Genomic DNA, 16,199 nt, shown 5'->3' on the forward strand with positions numbered 1-16,199 from the left:
ATCTAAGAAATTCACTAAAACACTCGGACAAATAATACCAAACAAGGAGGGTGAGAGAAAAACTCAAAATTTGAAATTTTAAAATTTAGGTTTCCAAAAGCCAACGGTAAGAAGTTCACTTGACACATGCACAAATAAAACCAAACAAGAAGGAGAGCAAGAGAAATAAATAAGCATACAAATATTAAAATTTTAAAATTTAGGGTTTTGAAAACCAATGGAAGGGGGGGGGGGGGGGGGAAGTCGAATAAATTCATGCTTTACTAAGTCCTTTCCACCAATGTTTAAAGCTACCAAAATAGTTACAATTGTCTTTATTTTCCATAGTTTCATAGGAAAACATAATTGAAAAAGAGAGAGAGAGAGAGAGAAGAAACTGTTCCGCCAGCATTAGGGGAAAAAGAATTAGCAGAAAAGGAAGGTCAGAATCATATTATACGAAAGTAAAGACATGCATGCTTTCCACCTTTTCCATTAGCCCAAAGAAATAAAAAAATAAAAAGATCTACAAGCACAATCAATGAAGACAAGATTTGATCGACAAAAAAACAATCGTTCCAATTGTACTGTTGTAAATGAGTTTAGCGAAATTGGAAAACTAAATGCTCAGTAAGAAGTTGATTTACCACCCATTAGAAATTAGGGGATTCAGAGGATCAGCCAGAAATCAACCATAATGAACCTGGGTGACAACCCAAAATGCGCAACTACATGTTTTCCAAAGGAAAAATAACCATCCCAACTTCTATAGTTGACATCTTGACAAAACATTAGAACTATTTCTATTTATTTGAGCTGCGAAACAAGTTGACACAATCGGAAAAGAATTACTGTTACACGTGGGTGCATCATAATATCTTATCACTAAAATTAAAATTACATTCTCTCAATAGCAATACATTCTCTTATCATGTACAAATTATATGTATGTATACAGCCCTCCTCGTTTGTAACATAAGTAATAGTGTCCTCTGCTCCGCTGTGGTTTTGATTTTTGTTAAATAAAAATGTTACCTTCTTGTTCAGGGACTCACCAAGGTGGGTGATCATCCTGTGGTGTTTGAGGAGGGATTGGCTTCCAGCCAGGTTTCTCATCCCAGTACATGTCGTAATATATGTGACCTGGGTTGTGATTCAGCACACAACACCATATACCTACATACCGCTTCACACGATTCCTGAATCTATCTTCCCTTTTCTGAACATGAATTTCAGACAGCTCAATATATATATATAGAACTGATCTCTTAAGAAGTATCTCTCAATTTATCCTATGAGACATGATGATGAGGACGATATACGACCCACATTGACTGATCCATTTGGTTTTCTATGCTAATCCTTATATATATTTTTTAATACTAAAAACCTAGTATGAGATATTGAGGGTCTCATTTTTAGTTTTCACATCAACATATCTTCCAAGATAAGCTGGGAGATAATTCTCAGGAGAATATTGTCTTAAAACATAAAATAAAAGAAAATAAATACTGGAAGTTCAAAAAAATGAAAAAAGTAGAAGACTTGCCTTGTCACTGAAACCTAGAAAGGCATCTTGCATTGAAGAGAATTGAATAACTTTGACATCCTTGAACGAGGAGAATACTTCCTTGAACTGTGTATGCACAAGTAAAATCAAATCTTATCAGCGAAACCTAGGAAAGCAGGCATTTTGCATTGCAAAAGAGCAAATAATGAGGATAACACTTTCTAGAACAGCATGCACAAGTAAAATCCAACATCCCCAGTATCATGGAAAGATAAACATCTTAATTATAATACGATGCTAGCCTAGAAGTTAGTCTAGAAGTTTGTGAAGAGCACACAATACCACTCTCACAGGTGAAAGAAAGATCTACACTAACTATTTTTATGATCTCAAGAATTTCAGACCAATTGTTTGCTTGCTATAGTCCAGCCCTAAAGTTCGACCAGGAAATCATGAGCTGTCCAAGATGTAATCATTGTTTAAGGAAACAAACCCAGGTTCATCCCAGTTTTTAACAATTTTATTATTTGAAGACATCCATAAAAACTGATACATATTTGTATTTTGAGAAAAGAAGAACCATTAATTTTTTTTTCTTCTTTATAAGTTGAGAAATGGAAGAGAACACTCTCAAAGAGAACACTCTCAAACCTTCTCTTCCCATTTGGTGTAAACCTTCTCATTTTAAACTTGGACATTTACTACTTGGCCACAGAGAGCGTGAAGTTATGTTAGTAGTCCTTTCTCATAACAGGGTCCTTTATAAAATAATCAACACACCTAATTAGGGGAAAAAGAAATGTGCAAAACAAGTAGACCAATTAGATGGTGTAAGAATCTAGCACCCTTTCTTCATTGCTGCGCTTTGGAAATCTGAGTACACCTGGTGGACTGGTGTTATTTGATGCACTGCAATCTTCAGTTCCTTCTTGACAAAGATGAACCTCAAGCCATGAACTTTTCACCTGCAACAAGACTCAGAGAAGTAGAAGTTATCCACTAAACGACAGATAAGAAAAAGCAACATCTTAATAAACATCAAGAATATTCATCTACCTCTTTGGGCATTAATGGATTGTCAAAGAAAGAGTACTCTCTAATGTTGATATGGGGACCATATTCCTCGGGTAATTCTTTTAGCATCACATTTACCTGCAGTAGGTTTTCCTTAGCATCAACAAATGTTTTGAGTAAAGAAAAGACGACAAAGAATGCAATGGAATATCTAGACCTGATATCTGTTATTAAAAGAAGAAAGAAGGCCATTTCAGGAGTTTTGAGTAAATGAAAGACAACAAATAATGCAATGAATTATCTAGATCTGATATCTGTTATTAAAAGAAGAAGAAAGGAGGCATTTCAGGCTAAAATGCAATTTAAGTCCTATGCAAGAAAGTAAATTTTAACAGGGTGATTACTACTCATGTTCAATGGTGTTATTATTCAAATGACTAATATACATATGAAATCATGTTGAAGAATATAAAATGCTTTCACTGGCTGTTGGAAAGTTAAAACTGTAAACATTACTCCAACAGACTCGAAATACCTCAAACACATGATCCAGAGGACAAAGAAAAGGTTGTCTAGACATAGACCCTTCCAGAACTCCTGGGTGTGGAAACCACAGCCTATCCAACCTACACCATAGTTGAGGCATGACCTAAAAATCAAACATAACCACTGATCAAAATACATTCATAAGAACAAAAAATGAAATAGGTAATTTAACAAATTAAATAATATATGCAATTAAATCAGCGAAAAAATGCAGACAGCAGTTTCATGTGGTTTTTAAGGGCAAGACTACATACAAATCAACATATACCATTTAGCCCCACGTCACTGTTGTATTTGGATGAGAAATGTTATCACAATTAATAGCTTTGTAGCTTAACCTTAATAAGAAGACTCCACTGACAGTTTTCTAGCTTCAACCCTGCTTTTTCCTATTTTTGGTGCTTATTACTTTAGCCAACTTGCTAGCCTTCTGCTTATTGATTGGTTATTTTTCCCTAAGCTCAATCAGAAACTTGAGCCAAATTTAGGCAGATGGGCTTGCTCAACCAAACATATGTCCGACCATTTGTGAATTAGGTGTCTCTTCTTGGTCACTCAATACTGGGGTATTTGTTGCAGTTATAGCTGATTTCTTGCTTGGTGGTTAAGTTGCAATTATATGGATACGGATCCATGAATGTTGAACACAAAACTTTGTCCAAATTCTCCTACACCTTCCAAGTCATCTTGCCGAACACGGCTCAAAGCCCTCCCAAGTCACGGCCTAAGCTTCAACTTAAAATCCAGCCTGGTTAAAAGGCCAGAATGAGCTTTGATAAAAGCACTCCTTTCCAGTTTGAGCCCAGGCAATTCGTGGCTTGCCACACAGCAGCCAGATTAATGGCCCAAGAAACAACAAATGCCTTATGAAACCTCATTTCTAGGTTTTCAGTGCTGCACTGTTGTCTCTGATGACTTTTGAGATCTGATTTCAGTATGTTATTTAGTTGTCATACTACCAGAACTCTGCAAAAGTGTTTACATTAGAGGTATGATTTCCACAACTTCTTAAAGATGTAGATTAGACACTGCATCAGTCATTAGAGGGATAACCAAAATAACCTACAACTGTAATTGGCGAATCTGACGACAACAAAATTCCATATGTGGAAATGGTGAAATGATGTTTGCCACATAAATTCAAAAGAAAATTTTGATTAATATAACATACTATGCTTCAGCAACAATTTCTGAGAGACAAAAGGAAACATATGGCAATGTCAGACGCATAAATTGTTCTCACCAGGGTGCGATTCAACAAAGAAGCAATAGCGAGTGCTGTCCTTATTTGCTTCATCTGAACAGAATCATTAACACATATATTAAGCAATTTGGTAATATCCAACAACTGTAAAAGTTAAGGAGAGTAGGTTAATGCATGCATACTTGAAAATTAATAAGAGAAAAGTGCGATGTGATATTATGCTCTCCATCTAGTAATAATCTCTTAGGAATTGATGGCTTAAATGTCAAGAAGCCTCCTGTATAAAATGGGAAAGAAGTTAAGAAGTATTAGTGTTCAAGCGGGACAACAGGCACCAATGCCACCATGTACCCATATACTATTTTTGTTATCATAATTCTTTTTTATTTTTATTTTTATTTTTTTGGGGACAAGAAACCCATACATTGAAGTATTTAGTCCAAGTCTTCGGTTATTTTCTGATTAGATAGGAAATTTCATGAAATTTTGTTAGAACAAAAGCTAACAGTTATGGAGAAATCTTGAGCATCAATGGTTTTGTTAGCATCACCAATACAAGCTAAACCCAAGTCTCATATAACTTGAACAATATCTTCACTAAGAACCATTTCATGGATGAGAAAATATATTTTGGGGGCTGTTTTGGCAGTGTCATCTGGACAGCATCATATATTGTGCTATAGGGAACCTCCAGAGAGTATTGCTGGTTTCTTGGAATTGCCCTTTGAGTGGGAAGAGAAACCCACGATGACTGTATCTTACAACAAATACAAATACAACTTGTGATAATTTACATCTTTCACCCATTCTATATACCCTGAAGGGAAAATGTATTGAAGGCAATGGCAGGGGAAAGGAGACCAAAAGGCTAAAACATAAGCCAGCTACGAAATTCTACCATCCCTACCCAAGTTAAGGATGCACCAATTTAAACCCTTCTTTCATCCTGATTATGCAACGCAAATATCCAATACTGAAAAGAAATATTAAGCTTATATTGATACCAAATACCATTGTTTATAGCAGCTGTTGCATAATATTGCAGAGTTTTTGAACTATGAGATATGAATATTAAGTTTGAATTAACTGCTGAGACTCATACTTCTTTAATTGACAATGGTATGTAAGAAGGCATGTTTCTGGGCATTTAAGACATAAAACAGGCATTAAATACCCTGAAGATGAGCCACAACAAATTACAACGTGTTGAAAGACTAATGTACAGCATCAGCAATGGTAAGAATGAGATGCCTAATAAGATAGGCTGAAAACACATGTGATGCATTCATAGTTTTACCTGGGGCATCATAATATTCAGGTGGGTCATAGAAGACCATAGCTTCGCGTAATCTATGGCGCTTTCCTTCAGTACCTGCATACTGAAATGTTGTATGTACTGCATAGGGCTCCAACCTCAGTTGCTGGTACATAGCCTGCAATTAAAGCATTACAGCTTAGCATAAGCTTGAAATACAAATGTAATGCTATATTAATTGCATCAAAACAGAAGTTTTAAGACTCACAAAAATGAAAGAAAGAATGAATTAAAGAATTTAAATTAGAGATCTAGGCCCATCCAGAGATAAAATACGATGATACATGGTTCAAACTTGAAAAAACATAAATCCCGTGGTAGATCATACCTGGACAAAATAAGTATGCCCGCTACAGAATAAACTTGCTGGTAAGATTCCTAACTTGAGATTTCCATCAAAAGCATACACAAGCCCACTGTCTTCATCAACTGATGGTCCTAACTGCCTGCGGACAAGATCATTAAAACCATTCTGATCCCAGATTTTTTCATCCGCTAGAAGCATGCCTTTCCATTCCTTAGCCAATTTTTTTGCAGAATCCGTTGGCCGCCAGTGGAAAATTCCTATGTTGTAAGCAGCACCAACTGCAAAGACAAGACATATGTAAGTTTCAAGTTCATTGAAAAGCCTTAAAATAAAAGTAAATCATACTTCAATAAGAAATATAATTTAATATTATCCCTTTGTTCAATCTTCACCTTCTTGCCAGATGTCCAGCCTGTCATCGACAACTGTTGGTACCACTTGATCACTGGATGTTAAGACATCTGCTTTAGGGTAACGAGCAAGATATGGAAGTGGGTTCTGTTTTAGGAGCACAGTACAAAATGTGAAACAAATAACAAAAGAAATAAACCCAAAGGATGGAAGACTGGAAATATCAGTATAGGAAACAGAACAATCAAGCATCATTAAATAAAAGTACCTTCAACCAAACCATGTCGGTGTCACACATCAATAGCTCAAAACCATAAGGGAGAATCGAGTCTATAAGGATAACTTTTTCTCGCCCCATCTTGTGGAATGTTGGTGAGCCCCAGCCTACATCTATTGTGCTCATATGGCTGCCCATATCAAATACAGGAATACCTTTCCAGTATAAAGCCTCTAACAGCTTGGTGTCCATTGCACCTGAACCAACAATTTCAAAATCCCTCAAGAGACGTACATACCAAAATAAATTAACAGGTTACTTGTTTCCTTTCTCTTCCACTTAAGAAAACAGCATAAATATTTAAAGAGAGCAAGGCCAAACAGTAATAAAACTTCAGCAGCAAAAATGAGGCACTCACCAATAAGAAGGTTAGAGAGCTCCAAGTCAGTCAAGTGTTTAACCCAAGTTAGGATAAAATCCATGAATGCATAGTTACCAAAGGTCACTATAATGATGTTATCTTTCACCCTTTGTTGAACCAGTTCCTTAGTCAGTCGAAAACTCTTCAAAGGTGGCATTTTTTTGGTGAGTGAGGGAGCTTGCCAAATAGCTGTAGTGGTGCGAATGCTTGGAGTCTCTGGTGTTGGCGCGGGAACTCCATTAACTAGTGCCGGTTGAGAAAAATTAAGTGCTCGGTCTATGGGGGAACCTACATCTGGAATAACTAGCAAACTGAGATTATTGAACTCTACAGAGGAAAAATACAGTGAATTCTTTCTTATTTAACTGCAAAGCATCACAAGAGGGGTGCTGTAGAAAACTTGCTAGCAACCTTAACAGCAATAATACTAATGATTGTTCATCTTTGGAACATAAACTTCCTACTTGTCTCCTTTGGAACGTTAACACTCCATGGTATCAGTAACCAAAAAACAACAATAAGTAAACAAATAGAATTCCAGCCATTGCTTGTAAATTCAATCAGCTTCTAAGCACTCCCTTAACGAATGAACAGCAAAAATAAAAATAAAAATAATTAAATTAAATTAAATAGAACCCAATTGAGTGATGAGCTTGAGAATCATTAGAATAATGAGAATATACAAGGATGAAAAAGGTCATAGCTTTTTCTCCCTTCTTGTACGGGAAAAACAGAACTTGATACCAGCAACAAATAAATGAAAGCATTTCTGATAAATAGACAGTTGGAGCAAAACTGGGTTTAAAAGCTCCAAATGAAAGAAGAAGGTAAACACAAAAACAGTTCTAACTGAAGCCCTTAAGCACAGGTTGGTTTTTCTTTTTTTTTTCTTTTTTTTTTTTTCTCTTAAAAAAATATAAATTTAAATCTAAAAGCAACTCAAATCTCAATGAATAACACATTTTCCATATTCGTCGAGAGAGGAAATCAAATCAGGCGCAGCATTTTGAAACATTCAAAGTAAGTGAGGCTAAGTAAGAAAGAAAGAATTAAAGAAAAGGAAACTGGGATACTCACGGGAAAGAGAAGAAGGAGGAGAAGGAGAGGAGAGCCAGGAGGAAGTAACAGGAGAATTGGCGGAGTAGATGGCAGAGAAGACATAGAAGGAAGAGAAGACGATGCCGACAACCACAGTGGCGTAAATTGTCAGAAACAGTGGCTTCGAATTAGCAGCTTCTTGAAACGCACTCCTCCAGCCACCCATTTTTCGCATTTGCTTTCCTGATTGATTGATTGATTGATTATATCAAAAACCTAATAATAAATTTTCCCATCTTCATTCAGCCTTCAGCACCATATGAAAATGTTTGGAGCTGAATGACTTTGGGTTTCTAATTTATATTATATAATTTGTTTCTCCCAATTCAGATCTTCACCGCCTACTCGCCTCACCACCACCCAGAACGTCTACGGTCAACCTTCATTTTTGTCTGCAATTCCACTCTGTTTTTCCAGCTCAACTCTGCCCAACCCCCTAATAAAATTAATTAAAATATGATCTTTTGCTTTTCTCTAAATCGTGTTTGAACGTGATTTTTTTTTTTTTTTTAAATTAACATAAAAATTTCATCCATTCAAAAAATAAAATAAACCATTTGCATCAAGGGGTCATTATTTTATATTTTCCTTTTGAATTTCAATAGCGATATTATTCGATGGTATTATCAAATTTTTACTAATACGAAAGAAATACGTATGTCAATTACTTTCTCATCCCTGCGTGGAAATGTTGTTCGTGTCAATAGATTTTTTTAGCTTTTATTTTGTTTGGATTACTGTAACCTATGAAAGTATAACAATAGGGAATACCAAACATTTTAATTAATACCTGCCACTTAGTCAATTACCAAACATTTTAATTAATACATGCCGCTTAGTCAATTTTGTATAGTAAATATTATGATTCTCTGCATTCATCTAGTGCAACTGGTACATACCACAAAAAAATAAAAAAATAAAAAAAGGAAATAGTTTATACAAAAATTTAGTGCAAGTGGCAAACAGATTTTTCTACTTAGAAATAGTTTATACAAAAATTTAGTGCAAGTGGCGAACAGATTTTTCTAGTTACTCCATTATTAATTAATTTTTGTTTCTTTGTCTCAAATCTTTATTTCTTATTTATCATAAAACATTTTTTTATGAGATGGCGGTGCGGGTGGCTGGCTACGCAGAAACTTTCGACATATGCAAGTTTTACTGCTGCTGCTTTTTTTTTTTTTTTTTAAAGAAAAAAAAATGAACAGTTATATTGTATTTGTAGAAATTAAGTGGAAACTAAATATATAAGCTAATTAAAATACAAACACGGCAGTAATTGTTAAAGTGCAAGATTGGGAAAAAGATGTTCATGTTGTATCTATCATTTTTAATTATGTAGATACGAGATAAAATCAAGAAGGTGGTTTATAAACATCTATTTTTATATTACTTTTTTAAAAATTTTTGACTAGTGATAAAAGTATATCAATCACTTCTTTACCACTTATTAACAATTTATGAAAAATATATATATATATATATATATAGAATTAGATTGTCATATTTATTTGAAACATAATATGCGTGCGTATTTTTGTGAAGCTTCAAAATTACTGAAACCCACCCAGCATCAATATGGATTAATTGAAGGAGAACGTTCTCAGATTTAAACCAAAATTTAGAATATATATTTATCCTGACGAGTTAATGGTAAAAAATATTAATTTAGAATATGCATATACATGTATATATATATATATATATATATATATATTCTGATCAAAATTTTGGATATGAGGAAGCAGGCAGTATTAAGAATCTGAATCCGCTGATCTGAGGCCAAAGTGCAAAGGGCCATGGCATAGCGTATATGTACGGACAAAAATTGAGATTTAAGACCCTTAGCTGCAACTCCATGCCAAACTCCAAACACGTGAATCTTTATATAATTTAACTTAATTTCGTAACTGTAGATAACCAATAAGCCGACTTAATTAATTTGAATGGATGAATGATACAGATGGTATCTATATATATATATATATATATATGTGTGTGTGTGTGTGTGTATGCAATGCATGGGTGTGAGAGACAGTCAAGAGTTAAGAAGGCTGAGACAAATCGGATCGATATATCAGAGACAGGAGAGAGGCATGTGGATTCTTGGGTTCTCCACTTCAAATCGGAGAAACCTATGGATAATAGGTGCCATTGGGCTAGCAGTAGCGGTGGCCATCATGTTAAGAAGGCTGGCGGTGTATCTGGAATCTCAAGGAAGAGCAAGAGGCAGCAGCAGCAACAACAACTCATGCAAAGTATGCCAAGGCAAGAAGAACATGAATATGAATATGAATAATTGCAATATTAACAATAACAATATCATCAGGACGTACTCTGTGGAAGAAGTGAGAAGGGCCACAAGAGATTTCAGAATTCAGATAGGTATCGGAGGGACTTCATTTGTGTATCTTGCAGAGCTGGGCGGTGGCACATTGGCAGCCGTCAAGCGGGTCATGCAGGAAAGAGGCGGGACCAGGAAGATGTTCCTGGACGAAGTTTCGGTCCTCCTCCGAATTTCTCATCCAAACTTGGTGGGCCTGATGGGCTTCTGCTTGGAGAAAAGTGAACAGCACCTGCTCCTCGAGTACGTTCCTCACAAGAGCCTTTTCCACCGCATGCACACCTATTACGGCCAATGCTCCGGAATCCTATCCTGGTCCAACCGCATCAACATCGCACTCGACGTTGCTCGGGCCTTGGACTACCTTCACTCCCACGCCGACCCTCCCATTATCCACCGAGACGTCAAGTCCTCCAACGTTCTCCTGCTGGACGACGATCATGCCAAGCTCGCAGACTTTGGGCTTTGTAAACTGGGCCACCAGGACGGTGGATCTTCGTCACCCTCCTCCGTGAAGGGTTCGCTGGGCTATGTGGACACTCATTACATTCAGACTGGGTCGGTGTGTATAAAGAGCGATGTCTATAGCTTTGGAGTGCTGCTTTTGGAGCTCATCACAGGGCTCAATTCTTTACAAGGCTCTCTCACGCTCGCCGAGTGGACCGAGGAGTGGCGAACGACGGGTGATTGTGAGGTTTTTCTTCGGATGCTTTTGGACCCTAAGCTTAAGCTAATCAACAACAATTCGTCTAATCATAATTATGTGAATTTGGACCAGCTTCTGGTCTTGGTCGATGTGGCCAACTCTGCTCTGCTTGAAAACCCCCATGCCAGGCCACACATGAGCCAGATTGTTCATAGGATTTCCACTTGTATACAAATTGAATAATTATTATTTATTAATAACCCCCTCCTCCTCCTCCTCGTTCTAATCCACTGTAATATATATTTATTTATTTATATATTAATTATTTTGTTCCTGAGCTACTTATTGATTAATTCTTTTACAATGCAATATTAGGGAATTTTCTATCTCAAAAACTGGCGATATATATATATATATATATAGAACTACTGGTGCAACTTAAAAGTCGACTTTATTTATTTATTTGCCAAAAAGAGGAAAAGGGTGTTTCTAATTCTAATTAGTTTTTTTTTTTTTTTTTTTTTTTTTTGCTATGCCCCCTACAGCACTGTCCACTGGGTACTTTTATTTTTATTATTTTCAATTTTGTGTTCGAAAGGAGATACAGTAGCTCCTAGTTACATAATAATATCTATATATATATATATATATATTTTTTTTTTTGGGTAAAAATATCTATATATATATATATATATATATATATATGTGCAAAACAGCATATTTTCAACTCGTGACTATTAACCCCTCCACCCCCACCACCAGAAAAAAAATAATAATAATAATAAAAAATAAAACTCATGACTAATTTAATAATTTAGGATTAAAAGAATAAAGCACTCATGACTAGTCTAATCATGTAATTGTATATATTGTTTAATATCGATGGATACCGATAACGAAACGTCAAAAATAATTGCTATTACAGCTAGCTAGCGCTGTTTTTCAGCAAAATCAAAACACTGGATCCAATTAATTAAAATTCCCAAAACCCCAGTTTGTGTAAATATTATATACACATTAATAATATTACACATTTCTTTCCAAGGACACCTTTTTCCTGCGCACTGATTGGATAGCACAGATGTAATTCACAAGCAAAATTGGTTTTAATTCCATGAGTATTAATTAGTTACTATTTTATTTTGCTAATTATTTAGGGCAAGTGCCCTAATATAAATATTATTCGTTAAAATATATTTATATATATATATGTAAATAATATTACATCGCCATTATACAAACTGCATTATTTTGTTTTCTAGCAGCAGCAGGAGCAGGGTCCCAAATAAATGATCTGAACGTAATCAACCCTCTAACCTCGCTAGTCAAACCTGACCCACGCGTCGACTTTGTTTTCAAAGTCAACGGAGGCCACCAATTAAATTGTTTTTCCCCAATCGATTAACCAAGACAAATTCTTTCTTTAATCCCATAGACTCAACTTTGGCTAAAATATATTTAATGCGGGCAACACTTGAATATTATTATCTAATTAATCTTCTTCAATCCTTTTAGGCTTTTAGCTCTTGTTGACTGTCAAAAGCCCTACGTACAACTGGCTTTGTCTGCCCCTTTTTTATTTTATTTATATATATGTATATATATTGACTAATCCCCAAACTCTTTTCCCGATCGATTTAATTGCCACTGGTACAGTACGATCCATAAACGGAAATTTGCTTGTTTCATAAAATTTATACATATATAAATAATATCTTTTGCATGTACATGTACATGTTTTTTATTTTTAAATTTTTTGGTGAAAATGTGCATGTACATGTTATGTACGTGAATCTGTACTTCAAATCAAATGAGAGCACGTGTCAAAGTGTGTGCACGGATTTCAACGCAGATATTAATTAAAACTAATTAATTATATATATTTGTCAAAATATGCATGTTGATAAACGGAGAACATTACAGTGTTTACCCCAAAAAAAAAAAAAAAAGAAGAAAAATTGGAGAAAATGACAGATCATGAGGCATTTAATTACTACATTTGTATACATGATTCATGGTTTTCAATTACGTTTATGTAATTTCTTGCGTACGTTACTAAAAGAGGTAGAAATGTTTATTATAGAAGAAATGAATAATTACTTAAGGTTTTCCTTTTTTTTCTTCTCTTTTTCTTTTTTTGGTAATTATTAAGGTTGATTGCTAGTTGATTGAAGTAAAGGGAGTCGTAATAGCAGTGATATATGTGGGGTAGAGACTAGAGAGCACTTTGGGAACAGCCGCACCTTATCTCTAACTCAGAGAATGACTTGTGCAGAAAGCGATTAGATGTGTCAAATTAATAAAGATCAGGGTTGAATATGTCGCATGCTAACGCAATGCATGAATTAATTGAATAAATAGATATTATTGAATTTATTTTCCGTTTGGACTTGGAGGATGAGCAAGTTGTTGTCGCTCTGTTGGGTTTGATATCATCATCATCGTCATTATGAAAACTAATGTGGTTTTTGCTAATCAGGACAGGTTTCCACCCAATAAAGTTTGAATAAGACCAAAGAAAAAATATCATTGCGGGGTAGAATCAGGCCCATTTGTATCTTCTTTTATTTTAATTTGGTTTCTCATCTCATACCATTCCCATATATTGTTTCAATCACATTCAACATAATATATATATATATATATATATATATATATATACCAAGGTGATAATTTAGCAGGTTTCACATTTACAAGTTTAGAAATTGAAGTTCGAATCTTGATAAGTTCCATTATTACTTCGAATAATTTTATATCGCAATACCTTAGGATTTTGGATTGGTTTAGATGTTGAAATATAAAATTATTTTTAGGATTCAAATAAAATTTAGTTTGCCATTTAGAGTTTTAATAGATCACTTGACTCATTAAGATATATTTAAATTTCAATTATTAAAAAGATTTAAGAGATAATAAAAAAGGTTGAAGGTTTTAATACCGACTATTTATGTATATTTTTTTTTCTCATGCGTGACAACATTGAATATATTATAGTTATCCCACAATTTACTGATCATGTATAATTTTAAATGAAATATCTAATGGATTATACATGACTGGATAAATATAATATATTTAAAGTTGTCTACGCATAAAGTTAGTATATATATATATATATAAACACTTATTTTGAAAATATATACAAATTAAACATGTCAGAGAGAGTGTATATAAATGATAAAATCCAGTAAAGTGTAGTAGACCAATTTGATTTTTGAGTTAAGGGGGAGTATATATATATATGTATATATGTGTGTGTGTGTGCGTGTGTGTGTGTACGTCGAGTGGCAAATGTAGCCACCCTTTCTGGATTCAGGCCGAAAGTTGAGACTTCTCTGAATCCAACCCATGTAGTCCAATATTGTATGATTTTTCTCAAACTGGGAGTGGCAAGTGGTTTTGGCCCATAGAATACAAAACTAGCTTTTTTCAGGTAAGATAGAATACAAAATTAGCTACTACACCACACGCCTTGCCATATGTTTTCAATTGGAGATCATGGATTCCGTGTGCGTGGATTCTAATTGATTCCATATTAATTAATTAATTTGCTATTTTTTTATTTATAAATGTAAAAGTAAATTTCGGATTTCCAGCATGTTACCAGATCGAGTCACGTGCAAATATTTAAATAAAGCCAATCTAACTAACTCTCAAGTTGTAAATGTAGCATTTTAACAGCGAACCTTTAGCTATTGATTTTTTTATTTTTTTGTGAAGTGGGAAAAGTAGCGAGAATGATTCTATATATAAAAATAAAATAAAAACAAAAACCACGTCTATTTATGTTGTATATTATATATATGCTTAATTATTTAGTTATTTTGCTCGCTTGGTCAAAAATTCACGCTCAATCATTTAAATTAGTGGTGGAACTGATACTTGATGGTGGACCACCTTTTTTTTATTTGAAGCCAAAACCAAAGATTTTGTGATCTAATTTTCTTTGGTAATTTTTCAGTTCTATATATAAGCCAAAGTGGTCTGGCCCGTATGCACAATCTACTCGCTGAAAAGTAACACTAATAATTTGAAACACTTACGAGTTGTTTCATTAGACAAAATGTCATCAGCTGATGTCAATTGATTTCTAATCACATTAAGCTTTTAATTAATTTTCTTGATTATTTTAGTGCTACATGCTAAATTATCATAAATTAAATTCTTAAACACTGAAATCCGACAATTCTTTTTTTTTTTTTTTTTTTTTTTTGTGTGTGTGTGTGTGTGTGTATCTCAAAGGTCGCAATATTTATAAATATATAACTACTGTGGTAGTGGGGATATTAATTGTCTCTTTTCTCCGTGTCTATCGTATAAAAAGTAAATGATAGCTGGAAGCCAAAATAGCCTGTGAAACAAAACAAAACAAAAAGAACAAGCTTGCAGGCTCATTAATAACTAATTAATTTTTTCCAATGCCAAAGTTCCACTACTTCAAAATCTACTTAATTAGAAAAAAGACTAATTAATTTACGCCACCTGATAGAAGCACTAGTACTACTGCCTTATATATAATCAATTAGAACTCACGTATACATACATACATACACGTATATACATACATATATATATATATAAAAGTGCCGGTTCTTGGCTCAAATAAAAAAAAAAAGAAGGTGCCTGTGCTGGTGCATGACAAAGAAGCATCAATACAGTTTAGTGCTCCCTAGCCTAGCTACTCAAACACCAAAATTAATTAATTGGATTAGTTAAAAACTAGCACTTATTTTCGACCGTATATATCTATCTGCTTCTCCGCATCTCTCTCTCTCTCTCTCTATATATATATATATATATTTATATATTTATATATTTATATATTTATATATTAATAGTGAAGCTAAAATATTATGATATGTGACAAATACGAGAGTTTAACTAATTAATAGTTCTAACTTAAAAAAAAAAAAAAAAAAAAAAAAAAAAGAAGTTCAAACTTTTTAAGAGGTGGACCCAAAATGGATTATAAATTTAACAAGTTTCATTAGATATACAGAAGTTTACTGAGATGTTCAAGGCAAAAAATAAAAAAATTTCCCCGTGACGTGATGGTATATATATATATATATATATCAAGACCATATATATATTAGCTGGTATGCGCAAGGTGATCATTTTATAAAACATTCCCCTCAAAAAAAACAGAAAAAAAAAAAAGGTGATTATTTTATAACATTAATGCATTTTAAAAGCTAAAGTCCTTCATCCGTGCAATTCATCATGGAGGAAACCCAATTAATCCTT

At 34.1% G+C, this 16,199-nt stretch overlaps 2 protein-coding genes across 2 annotated transcripts; one reads left to right on the forward strand and one right to left on the reverse strand.

Annotated features, from left to right (window-relative positions):
• Window positions 1-759: 759 nt before the first annotated feature.
• Window positions 760-8,520, reverse strand: LOC107424026 (arabinosyltransferase XEG113). Its single transcript, XM_016033713.4, has 13 exons — window positions 7,942-8,520; window positions 6,862-7,158; window positions 6,495-6,700; window positions 6,268-6,373; window positions 5,897-6,153; window positions 5,551-5,686; window positions 4,436-4,530; window positions 4,293-4,346; window positions 3,039-3,152; window positions 2,546-2,641; window positions 2,335-2,454; window positions 1,529-1,615; window positions 760-1,198 (listed from the first exon to the last, which is right to left on the reverse strand). Exons 1-13 carry the CDS (start codon window positions 8,135-8,137, stop codon window positions 1,031-1,033), a joined length of 1,932 nt encoding a protein of 643 aa, XP_015889199.1. The 5' UTR covers window positions 8,138-8,520; the 3' UTR covers window positions 760-1,030.
• Window positions 8,521-10,044: 1,524 nt separating this feature from the next.
• On the forward strand, window positions 10,045-11,195 carry LOC107423958 (probable receptor-like protein kinase At1g49730). Its single transcript, XM_048478446.2, has one exon. It carries the CDS (start codon window positions 10,059-10,061, stop codon window positions 11,193-11,195), a length of 1,137 nt encoding a protein of 378 aa, XP_048334403.2. The 5' UTR covers window positions 10,045-10,058.
• Window positions 11,196-16,199: the final 5,004 nt, after the last annotated feature.

This window comes from Ziziphus jujuba, chromosome 7 (assembly GCF_031755915.1).
Source record: "Ziziphus jujuba cultivar Dongzao chromosome 7, ASM3175591v1".
Lineage (NCBI taxonomy): Eukaryota > Viridiplantae > Streptophyta > Magnoliopsida > Rosales > Rhamnaceae > Ziziphus > Ziziphus jujuba.

What these genes read in the sequence shown, in the direction of transcription:
- LOC107424026 (XM_016033713.4), bottom strand. Translation starts at nt 8,137, where the DNA reads ATGCGAAAAATGGGTGGCTGGAGGAGTGCGTTTCAAGAAGCTGCTAAT. An exon ending in CCGACATGGTTTGGTTGAAG is followed by an intron (nt 6,374 to 6,494) that starts GTACTTTTATTT and finishes CTCCTAAAACAG; the next exon opens with AACCCACTTCCATATCTTGC. An exon ending in TTTCTCTTATTAATTTTCAA is followed by an intron (nt 4,347 to 4,435) that starts GTATGCATGCAT and finishes GATTCTGTTCAG; the next exon opens with ATGAAGCAAATAAGGACAGC.
- LOC107423958 (XM_048478446.2), top strand. Translation starts at nt 10,059, where the DNA reads ATGTGGATTCTTGGGTTCTCCACTTCAAATCGGAGAAACCTATGGATA.